At 44.9% G+C, this 12,234-nt stretch overlaps 1 protein-coding gene across 2 annotated transcripts in view; it reads left to right on the top strand.

Annotated features, from left to right (window-relative positions):
• The first annotated feature begins 473 nt into the window (after nucleotides 1-473).
• Nucleotides 474-12,234, top strand: part of LOC143285905 (uncharacterized) — a 29,734-nt gene continuing 17,973 nt past the window's right edge. Inside the window, exons 1-4 of one of the 2 annotated variants that reach the window (XM_076593354.1) lie at nucleotides 474-637; nucleotides 4,140-4,388; nucleotides 6,932-7,345; nucleotides 8,819-8,897. In XM_076593354.1, coding sequence (XP_076449469.1) covers nucleotides 4,149-4,388; nucleotides 6,932-7,345; nucleotides 8,819-8,897 — 733 coding nt within the window. In that variant the 5' untranslated portion in view covers nucleotides 474-637; nucleotides 4,140-4,148. Of the gene's footprint in view, nucleotides 638-766; nucleotides 903-4,139; nucleotides 4,389-6,931; nucleotides 7,346-8,818; nucleotides 8,898-12,234 lie in introns of those variants that run through there. The other variant, XM_076593353.1, reaches the window with a different exon arrangement.

Here is a 12,234-nt window from a genome sequence, read left to right as displayed (position 1 = left end):
GGGGAGCGAGAGGGATAAGAAAAGGGGAGGAGGGTTCTGAGGGAGAAGAGAGATGGTGGGAGGGCAGAGAGAGGGGGGTGGGGGGGGGGGGGGGGGGGGCATTGAAGACAGTTTGTGGGTTACAGGTAGGAGGCCGAGAATACTGAGCGCGCGCACGTCAAGTGTACTATGTGTGTGTGTGTGTGTGTTTGCCGGTGTGTTGTTTGTCACGGGTTTACGCGTCGGTCCGGCATTGTATTCACTTTTATCGTTTTACTTTCTTTTTTTCCCTTTAAAAAAAAAACAACTTTAAGTCGTGTCCATCGGTCGTCGCCGACTTGACTTTGACGGTCAACGATTTACGGGCCTCTTCCCGAGGCCTGTTCGTGTTCCAAAGACTGTCACTGAATTGGTTGCATGCGTGACGAGCGCGGCTAAACCAAATCAGCTACTCTGGTAGATGGGTTGTACAGACCAGGTAGGTCCCTCCAATGCTTATCCAGACGGCTCTTGAAGGCGTTGACAGACGGCGCCACGACCACGGAGTCTGACATTCTCTTCCGCACGCTTTGACACTAATTCCTGGAAACTGAAACTGAAAACGAAAGACTACATACTTCAGAATTTACGTGGAGGTCAGAACGCCATTAACACTTGAGTATGTTCCTTTCTTTCTTTCTTGTTGATTTTTAAAGCTATTTCGACAATTGAGTACCGATTTTTTGCTCTTTTTAATCTTTTTCTTTTGATAATCTGCGCACAAAACGATGACGTTTCCCGCAACCACAAATAACAGGAGTTGAAAGCCGAACGGTACTGCACTTGTTATTTCGCAAACAACTGGTTCGGTGAGACTAGAGTGATTCTGGGGCCATGCTGCGAGCGGATGGAAACGCATTGACATGAATACCCAGTCGGAAAATGTAATCATTGTAATTCCGAAAATGTAATTATTATAATTTGCCACTGTCACAGTTTGTGTTTGGGATTGAGAAGCGAGGCAAGGGAAACAACTTGAGATCACTGTTCTGAGAACAGGAAAATGTATTGCACTTGAATTCATGATAGTTTCAACACTGTTGAACACTTTGGATTCCAGTTAACTGTCAGAATAGCTTCAGAAAGTCTTCCTTTCTCTTGCCTGGACCAAGTGTGATCAGTGCTACATGTTCGATTTCTGAGCATGATCGGCGTGCAAGCGGAGGGTGGTTGACACATGACACCGGGCAGTCTGCTCGTTTCCGAGAGAGAGCAAGTTATTCAGGACATGGGTCTTGGTTCCGAAGATTCTGACAGGTAGATAATCACTTCGGAATCAAGCAGTCAACCAGGAGCACGATTCTAAGGCTTTAACCGACACGAAGATAGATTACTTATGATCACATGGCACGATCAAACTTTTCACTAATTTCAGGCAATGCACGTTGAGAAATACATGTCACTCATGATGTCAGTGCTTCATTAAAAAAGAGGGGTATATCATTGAATTTTTTTTATATTCCTAAACATTATCATTTCATTATATTATTTTGAAAAAAAAAAATCATGAATGCCAGTGGGATGTAAAACCTTTAGGCTACATATGGGGCAGGATAAAGTGTTGAAAAAAAATTCCATTCAGTAGAAGTAGTAGTACTGTACTGTAGTGTGAGTTGCAATCATCAAATGGACTGATCGAGTGATCACAGAACTGACACTGATGATACTACTTTTATTGCTTGTACTTCTTAATTTTATTTGCCATTATTACTAATCATATCAGTGATGATATTATTTTGAGAATGTTTTAACGAAGGACAAAGCATTTATTGACCCTGAGAAACTGAAAAGTCCTTAACCTTATTCCATCAGGCATTGCCAGGATTCCAACTCTCACCTGCACAGACCCGTGTGAGGAGAAAAGTTCTACACACTTTCCATCTGCTGTAGCGCTTTTTTCTGAGATCTTCAGATTGACAGCTCAGCTGATATCATCACAAAACTGACACAGCAAATTAGCAAATTGATAATGCTCAGGTGCCTGTCTCGCATTGTCTTAGGAGTGGAAGGATTTTACTAGTTTTAGCATTAGTATTGTTAGGTAAGTGAAATACGTGATGAAAAGCTTTCCTTCCATAGTTATAATTTGTAAACAGTATCACATAATACATTGATCATGATACTAGATTTTCTTTCTTTGAATATTGTGTGTATACAGTATCATACCACATTTTCTTCAGTCAATACATATAATGCTTGAGCAGAACATTGGTTAGGTATCTATATTTGTGTGTGTGTGTGTGTGTGTGTGTGTGTGTTTGTGTTTTTTTGTGTTTTGTTGTTTTGTTTTGTTTTTTGTTTTGTGTGTGTGTGTGTGTGTTTAACCAAAGATATGGTGTAGCATATGGATCAGTCCCCAAAATTTGACACCTCCTTGAAACTCACGGCTGAAGCAGTCTGTGTGTGGCACACAGGTGTAGTTTGACCAAAACTGTCATGTGTCATTGGACATCTGGTAGGATAGGATAGTATATAGGCCAGATTGTCATTGATATCATGTGTGTTATATACTGGGCATATAATCACTATACTACCAGACTGTCATTGATTTCTGTATGTTATATACTGGGTATGTAATATAATGACTATCTTACCAGATTGTCATTAATTTCTGTATGTTATAATATACTGGGTATGCAATATAATCACTATCTTATCAGATTGTTAGTGATTTCTGTATGTTATAATGTACTGGGTATGTAATATACTCTTTATCCTACCAGATTGTTAGTGATTTCTGTATGTAATATACTAGGTATGTAATATAATCACTATCTTACCAGATTGTCATTGATTTCTGTATGTTATGATATACTGGGTATGTAATATACTCACTATCCTACCAGATTGTTTGTGATTTCTGTATGTTATATACTGGGTATATAATATAATCACTGTTCTACCAGAGTGTTAGTGATTTCTGTGTGTTATATACTGGGCATACAGCATAATCACTATCCTTCCAGGTTGTCATTGATTTTGTATGCCCTCATGTGTTTTACGTACTTGGCAAAAACATAATCCTGAAGCAGATTGTCACTGATTCCCCAGCTGTCAGCAATCCTACCAGATTGTTATTGATTTCTGTGTGTTATTCACAGGGCATATAATGTAATCACTGTCCTACCAGATTGTTTTTGATTTTTGTGTGTTAAGCACAGGGCATATAATGTAATCACTATCCTACCAGATTGTCATTGATTTCTGTGTGTTAAGCACAGGGCATATAATGTAATCACTATCCTACCAGATTGTCATTGATTTCTGTGTGTTATGTACAGGGCATATAATGTAATCACTATCCTACCAGATTGTCATTGATTTCTGTGTTATATACTAGGCCTATGATGTAATCACTATCCTACCAGATTGTCATTGATTTCTGTGTTAATGTAATCACTATCCTACCAGATTGTCATTGATTTCTGTGTTATATACTAGGCATATGATGTAATCTTTGTCCTACCAGTTTGTCATTAATTTCTGTGTGTTATATACTAGGCATATAATGTAACCACTGTCCTACCAGAGTGTTCATCATTGATGATTGATGTCTGTGTGTTATATACTGGGCATATAATATAATCACTGTCCTACCAGAGTGTTCTTGATGTCTGTGTGTTATATACTAGGCATATAATGTAACCACTGTCCTACCAGAGTGTTCTTGATTTCTGTGTGTTATATACTGGGCATATAATATAATCACTGTCCTACCAGATCATCATTGATGATTGATTTCTGTGTGTTATATACTGGGCATATAATATAATCACTGTCCTACCAGATCATCATTGATGATTGATTTCTGTGTGTTATATACTGGGCATATAATATAATCACTGTCCTACCAGATCATCATTGATGATTGATGTCTGTGTGTTATATACTGGGCATATAATATAATCACTGTCCTACCAGATCATCATTGATGATTGATTTCTGTGTGTTATATACTGGGCATATAATATAATCACTGTCCAACCAGATTGTTAGTGATTTCTGTGTTATATACTGGGCATATAATATAATCACTGTCCAACCAGATTGTTAGTGATTTCTGTGTGTTATATACTGGGCATGTAAGACAATCATACATCAGACTGTCACTGGTTCCCCAGGCCCTCAGCATGGAGGTGGTGTTCGACACCAGCCACCGTCCGTTGCGGCAGGCGGGCAGTGTTGGCGCTGCGGAGCAACAGCTGGGTCGAACCATCCAGAGTGGAGGGGGCGTGGAACAGGTGCGTCGTCTGGTGGAGGGAGGGGCGGACATCTCCTGTCTGTGCGACAACAACTGGACACCACTCACGCTGGCCGCCTTCCACGGCAACAGTCAGGTGGTGGCCTACCTGCTGGACTGCATCGCCAAGGTGTGACACTGCTTCTTTGTACACCCCCGAAAATGAAGTATGGCTGCCTACATGGCGGGGTAAAAATGGTCATACACATAAAAGCCCACTCGTGTACATGCATGTGGGAGTTGCAGCCCACTAATGAAGAAGATTCTTTGTACAGGGCTTCTTTTGCTGCTCCCTCACCAACAGTGTGCAGTACTGAAGGAAAATAGTTGGAGGGAAACAGTTCTTCTGTCATGTTACAGCTTCACAAAGATGTATTGAATAATGATAGTAATAATGCTGAACAACAACAACAACAACAACAACAGCAACAACAACAACAGCAACAACAACAACAACAACAACAACCAGGGAGAGAAGAAAGGGGGACAGGCTGGAAGTTTATGTGAGAGAGAAATGGAAACCCTTCAAAGACTGCAAACTGAGGGCCATTTCTAGTGCCTGCCATGACGGTAATCACCCACTGTGGACGTGCCAGATGTCTCAGCCTCACAGTCACACTTACTGACCTAGCAGTGGCAGTGTGTCATGTTCTATGTGGCGCAGAGGCAGTGTGTCATGTCCTGTGTGGCACAGTGGCAGTGTGTCATGTCCTATGTGGCGCAGTGGCAGTGTGTCATGTCCTATGTGGCGCAGTGGCAGTGTATCATGTCCTATGTGGCACAGTGGCAGTGTGTCATGTCCTATGTGGCACAGTGGCAGTGTATCACGTCCTATGTGGCACAGTGGCAGTGTGTCATGTCCTATGTGGCACAGTGGCAGTGTGTCATGTCCTGTGTGGCACAGTGGCAGTGTGTCATGTCCTATGTGGCGCAGTGGCAGTGTGTCATGTCCTATGTGGCGCAGTGGCAGTGTATCATGTCCTATGTGGCACAGTGGCAGTGTATCATGTCCTGTGTGGCGCAGTGGCAGTGTATCATGTCCTATGTGGTGCAGTGGCAGTGTATCATGTCCTATGTGGCGCAGTGGCAGTGTGTCATGTCCTATGTGGCACAGTGGCAGTGTGTCATGTCCTATGTGGCACAGTGACAGTGTGTCACGTCCTATGTGGTGCAGTGGCAGTGTATCATGTCCTGTGTGGCGCAGTGGCAGAGCTGGTTTGGTCCTGGGCTTGTGATCCAGTGTTGACCAGTGGTCGGTGTTGGACTTGTGATTCAGTGTTGACCAGTGGTCAGTGTTGGACTTGTGATTCAGTGTTGACCAGTGGTCAGTGTTGGACTTGTGATCAAGTGTTGACCAGTGGTCAGTGTTGGACTTGTGGTCCAGTGTTGACCAGTGGTCAGTGTTGGACTTGTGATTCAGTGTTGACCAGTGGTCAGTGTTGGACTTGTGGTCCAGTGTTGACCAGTGGTCAGTGTTGGACTTGTGATTCAGTGTTGACCAGTGGTCAGTGTTGGACTTGTGATCAAGTGTTGACCAGTGGTCAGTGTTGGACTTGTGATCCAGTGTTGACCAGTGGTCAGGGTTCAAGGCCCTGTTTCAGCATGGTGCTGTGTCCATGGGAAAGGTGCTTCACTTTGGTTTTCCTCACTCACCCACATGTCAATGGCTGCCTGAAGGAGAGGACTGTGCCCAGCCCTACACACAGTAGATATGAGTTCACTACCCCAATGGCCAATAAAGGCTGTGGGGCTTTTTAACGTTACAGAAGAGACAGCACACACAAATCTGTGCTGTTTCCAATCTCTGCAGGAGAAAAAGCACAATCCGCACATCTCCTGAGATGCCAGTGATGGATGTCCGTCGAAACAGGATGGAAATCAACAACTCTCTTGCAAAAAAAAAAAATTAAAGAAAAAGAAATTACGGTGTCTTTTTCTTTTATTTTCTTTTTGGAAATACAGGTTAAGTTTAAGATATATGGCAGTGCAACTGGTCAGTTTGATACCACACTTTGGTGCTGTCTTCTGTGTGTGTGTGTGTGTGTGTGTGTGTGTGTGTGTGCACATGTATATATATGTGTGTGTGTACACAAGTGTATAATGTTCATATGTATATGATTTTCATGCATGTTCATGTATAATGTTCATGCATATGATATTCACATGTGTATGATGTTCATGTGTGTGAGTGGAAATGTGTATGATGCTTATTTGTGTGAGTGCACATGTGTATGATGTTCATTTGTGTGAGTGCACATGTGTATGATGTTCATGTGTATGATGTTCATTATGTGAGTGCACATGTGTATGATGTTCATGTGTATGATGTTCATGTGTATGCTGTTCATTTGTGTGAGTACACATGTGTATGATGTTCATGTGTGTGTGCACATGTATGATGTTCATATGTGTGTATCTGTGTGTGTGTGTGTGTATTTGTGTGTGTGTGTGTGTATTTGTGTGTGTGTGTGTGTGTACATGTGTGTTCATGTGTGATTGATTGCACACGCGTACAGTATTCATGTGCGAGTGCACATGTGGGTGATGTTCAGTGTGTGTTACGCTCTTGTATGAAGTGCACATGTGTATGATGTTCAGTGTGTGTTACGCTCTTGTATGAAGTGCACATGTGCACGATGTTCACATTGACATTTATAAGTGTGTTCACTCCAGGCGTCAGAGCAGTCCAGGCCCCAGTACCGCTGGCGGATGACGGTGGACAGTGTGAACGACGGGGGGCAGTCAGCGCTGTACTGTGCTGCACGGCGCGGCCACCTGGACGTGTGCCGACAGCTGCTGCAGGCAGGGGCCGACATCAACGCCCAGTGCCACCACAGCAAGCAGACACCCCTGCTGGGCGCCGTGGAGACACAGCAGACAGAGGTGGTGACCCTGCTGCTGGAGAGGGGGGCGGACGTGCAGGTGACGGACAACGTGGGCATCACTCCGCTCTACACCGCTGTGGAGGGCAACTGTCTGCCCCTGGTGCGCCAGCTGATCCAGGCGGGAAGCGAGGTCAACGTGGGCAGTCAGGACCACTCCCCCATCTTCCTGGCTGCTCGCAAGGGATTCCTGTCCATCGTGAAGGTCTGACCTTCTGCCTGGGGCCTGATGTGTGTGTGTGTATGTGTGCATGTGTGTGTTGTGTGTGCGTGTTATGTTTGTGTGTTGTGTTGGTGTGTGTGTGTATGTGCTTGTTTGTGTGCATGTGCGCACGTGTGTGTGTGTGTGTAGTTATCAACACATAACTGTGTGAATAGGAATTAGAATGTGTGTGGATGCATTTTCTGATCATATTTTATACTGAGGGGTTCTGTGAACTGAGAAGGACAGAAGTTCTCCTGGGGTGTTGTGTGTGTGTGTGTGTGTGTGTGTGTGTGTATGCATCTATATGTGCTTCTGTGTGTGTGTGTGTGTGCATCTGTGTATGCATCTATATGTGCTTCTCTGTGTGTGTGTGAGTGTGTGTGTGTGTGTGCATGCATCTGTGTATGCATCTACGTGTGCTTCTCTGTGTGTATGTGTGTGTGACAGTGTGTGTGTTTATATTGTTCAGCAAAGTTTCAGTCTCAAGGAGGTGTCATAGGGTTCAGACTGATGGATGTACACTTCTCCACACTTGCTCCAGTCTCAAGGAGGTGTCATAGGGTTCAGACTGATGGATGTACACTTCTCCACACTTGCTCCAGTCTCAAGGAGGTGTCATAGGGTTCAGACTGATGGATGTACAATTCTCCACACCTGCTTTGAAAACAAAGCCAAAAAAGTATCCGATTCCTGACCTTGACACAGACCCAACACTCTGGTCAGAGCCTTGAGACCCTGCCCTCTCAACACACAGCTGTGTGGATAGCAGTGAGGATGTGTGTCAATGTATTGACTGTTCACAGATTTTCAACAGCTAGAATGTGGTCAGCCCTGACATTTGATACAGCCCTGTGTGGATGGCTGGCTGTCAGTGAAAAAAAAACCATGTTTCTAGTCAGCTTGCTTGCCTCAGCCACAGATCCCGCTGTCGGACGCTGAAGGACAAGTTGTGAAAAGTGGCGGGGAAATGACAAGACAGAGTAGACCTTGTGAGTGTGGTGCATGCAGTGAATGTCTTTCACTCTGCTGTGATGTGCAGCACTGATCAGGGGTGGGTGAATGAACAACACCACCGTGATCTATTGTTCTTAACAACAGTGCAGTAAAATATCTTTGTCTGCCTCCCTCTTTGAAGGTTCACTTTGGCAGACTGTCAGTTGACTGTCAACTGACTGGCAGTTTGTAAAGCGAAATGTTAAAAGCATTCAGCACACTCTTCAAGACAAGACCAACCATGCAGTCCACTGATAAAGTTTGTATTGTGTGCTACATGATTAGGAGTCATGTGTGTCGGTGGGAAGGGGGTTGCGGGGGGTGGGGGTGGGGGGGGGGTAAGAGATGGATGGGTGGACATTAGTGTTAGAATTTATGTCTGATACTTAAAGTTGTATATTTTTCATACTGGCTCCAAATCCACTTTGATGTTTAATAGGTATATAAGATAAAATGACGTGAGTGGATTATGTTGTGCAGGAGTTGTGCGAGGCAGGGTGCTGCAAGGACATCACCAACAAGTACAATGTCACTGCTCTGTACGAGGCCGCTTCCAAAGGTGTGTACACCCTTCTGTCTTGTTCATGTGCTTTCTCTGCACCATACACTGATGGTGTGTACACCCTTCTGTCTTGTTCATGTGCTTTCTCTGCACCATACACTGATGGTGTGTACACCCTTCTGTCTTGTTCATGTGCTTTCACTGCACCATACACTGATGGTGTGTACACCCTTCTGTCTTGTTCATGTGCTTTCTCTGCACCATACACTGATGGTGTGTACACCCTTCTGTCTTGTTCATGTGCTTTCACTGCACCATACACTGATGGTGTGTACACCCTTCTGTCTTGTTCATGTGCTTTCTCTGCACCATACACTGATGGTGTGTACACCCTTCTGTCTTGTTCATGTGCTTTCACTGCACCATACACTGATGGTGTGTACACCCTTCTGTCTTGTTCATGTGCTTTCTCTGCACCATACACTGATGGTGTGTACACCCTTCTGTCTTGTTCATGTGCTTTCTCTGCACCATACACTGATGGTGTGTACACCCTTCTGTCTTGTTCATGTGTTTTCTCTGCACCATACACTGATGGTGTGTACACCCTTCTGTCTTGTTCATGTGCTTTCACTGCACCATACACTGATGGTGTGTACACCCTTCTGTCTTGTTCATGTGCTTTCACTGCACCATACACTGATGGTGTGTACACCCTTCTGTCTTGTTCATGTGCTTTCACTGCACCATACACTGATGGTGTGTACACCCTTCTGTCTTGTTCATGTGCTTTCACTGCACCATACACTGATGGTGTGTACACCCTTCTGTCTTGTTCATGTGCTTTCTCTGCACCATACACTGATGGTGTGTACACCCTTCTGTCTTGTTCATGTGTTTTCACTGCACCATACACTGATGGTGTGTACACCCCTCTGTGTTGTTCACATGTTTTCTCAGCACCATTCATGATGTGTACACCCTTCTGTGTTATTTACATGTTTTCTCTGCACCATACATGATGTGTACACCCCTCTGTGTTATTCAATGGTGTGTACACCCTTCTGTCTTGTTCATGTGCTTTCTCTGCACCATACACTGATGGTGTGTACACCCTTCTGTGTTGTTCACATGTTTTCTCTGCACCATACATGGTGTGTACACCCCTCTGTGTTGTTCACATGTTTTCTCTGCACCATACATGGTGTGTACACCCCTCTGTGTTGTTCACATGTTTTCACTGCACCATACACTGATGGTGTGTACACCCTTCTGTGTTATTCACATGTTTTCTCTGCACCATACATGGTGTGTACACCCTTCTGTGTTATTCACATGTTTTCTCAGCACCATACATGGTGTGTACACCCCTCTGTGTTGTTCACATGTTTTCTCTGCACCATACATGATGTGTACACCCTTCTGTGTTATTCACATGTTTTCTCTGCACCATTCATGATGTGTACACCATTCTGTGTTATTCATGTTTTCTCTGCACCATACACTGATGATTGTGTACACCCTTCCCATGCTGTGTACACACTCTTTCTCTCTCTCTCTCTCTCTCTCTCTCTCTCTCACACACACACACACACACACACACACACACACACACACACACCCCCTGTCCCCTCTCCCACCCCCACCCCACCCCACCCTGCATACCCTACGCCCCGTCCTTCCTCTCCTGAATCCCCACCTGCCACCCTACACATACATCTGTCCTCCGTCAGTATGTAAACATCATCCCCAATAGATAAATCTAAATGTGTGTAGTTCCATTTCAGTTCCAAGGAGGCGTCAGAGTGTGTGGACTGATCCATATACGCTACACCTCATCAGCTGTTTACAAAAAGAAAGGTGCACCTGCCTGATGTTAGCATAAAGCCAAGGTGCTGGTCACACCCTGAGGCCTTTGTGTGTGTAGGTCATGGCGACATTGTAGAGAACTTGATAAAGAAAAGTGCATCTGCCTGATGTTATCCTAAAGCCAAGGTGCTGGTCACACCCTGAGGCCTTTGTGTGTGTAGGTCATGGCGACATTGTAGAGAACTTGTTAAGGGAAGGGCATGACAACTACAACTGACCACATCACACCATCTGATACATGTAGGGTGTGTGTGTGTGTGTGTGTGTGTGTGTGTGTGTGTGTGTGAGAGAGAGTACAGCATCACACCATCTGGTACATGTAGGGTGTGTGTGTGTGTGTGTGTGTGTGAGAGTACAGCATCACACCATCTGGTACATGTAGGGTGTGTGTGTGTGTGTGTGTGTGTGTGTGTGTGTGTGTGAGTACAGCATCACACCATCTGGTACATGTAGGGTGTGTGTGTGTGTGTGTGTGTGAGAGTACAGCATCACACCATCTGGTACATGTAGGGTGTGTGTGTGTGTGTGTGTGTGAGAGTACAGCATCACACCATCTGGTACATGTAGGGTGTGTGTGTGTGTGTGTGTGTGTGAGAGAGTACAGCATCACACCATCTGGTACATGTAGGGTGTGTGTGTGTGTGTGTGTGTGTGTGAGAGAGTACAGCATCACACCATCTGATACATGTAGGGTGTGTGTGTGTGTGTGTGTGTGAGAGTACAGCATCACACCATCTGGTACATGTAGGGTGGGTGTGTGTGTGTGTGTGTGAGAGAGTACAGCATCACACCATCTGGTACATGTAGGTGTGTGTGTGTGTGTGTGAGAGAGTACAGCATCACACCATCTGGTACATGTAGGGTGTGTGTGTGTGTGTGTGTGTGAGAGTACAGCATCACACCATCTGGTACATGTAGGGTGTGTGTGTGTGTGTGTGAGAGAGTACAGCATCACACCATCTGATACATGTAGGGTGTGTGTGTGTGTGTGTGTGTGTGTGAGTACAGCATCACACCATCTGGTACATGTAGGGTGTGTGTGTGTGTGTGTGTGTGAGAGAGAGTACAGCATCACACCATCTGGTACATGTAGGGTGTGTGTGTGTGTGTGAGAGAGAGTACAGCATCACACCATCTGGTACATGTAGGGTGTGTGTGTGTGTGTGTGTGTGAGAGAGTACAGCATCACACCATCTGATACATGTAGGGTGTGTGTGTGTGTGTGTGAGAGTACAGCATCACACCATTTGGTACATGTAGGGTGTGTGTGTGTGTGTGTGTGAGAGTACAGCATCACACCATCTGGTACATGTAGGGGTGTGTGTGTATGTGTGCAGGTCACAACAACATAGTGCAGTACCTGATGGAGGCAGGGTGTGATGTGAACCGCTGTGACGTACAGCATCACACCATCTGGTACATGTAGGGGTGTGTGTGTATGTGTGCAGGTCACAATGACATAGTGCAGTACCTGATGGAGGCGGGGTGTGATGTGAACCGCTGTGACGTACAGCATCACACCATC

The sequence above is a fragment of the Babylonia areolata genome, chromosome 9 (assembly GCF_041734735.1).
Source record: "Babylonia areolata isolate BAREFJ2019XMU chromosome 9, ASM4173473v1, whole genome shotgun sequence".
In the NCBI taxonomy this organism is placed as follows: Eukaryota; Metazoa; Mollusca; class Gastropoda; order Neogastropoda; family Buccinidae; genus Babylonia; species Babylonia areolata.
Note: the sequence above shows the minus strand (reverse complement) of the source record. Positions and strands in the feature narration are given on the sequence as shown.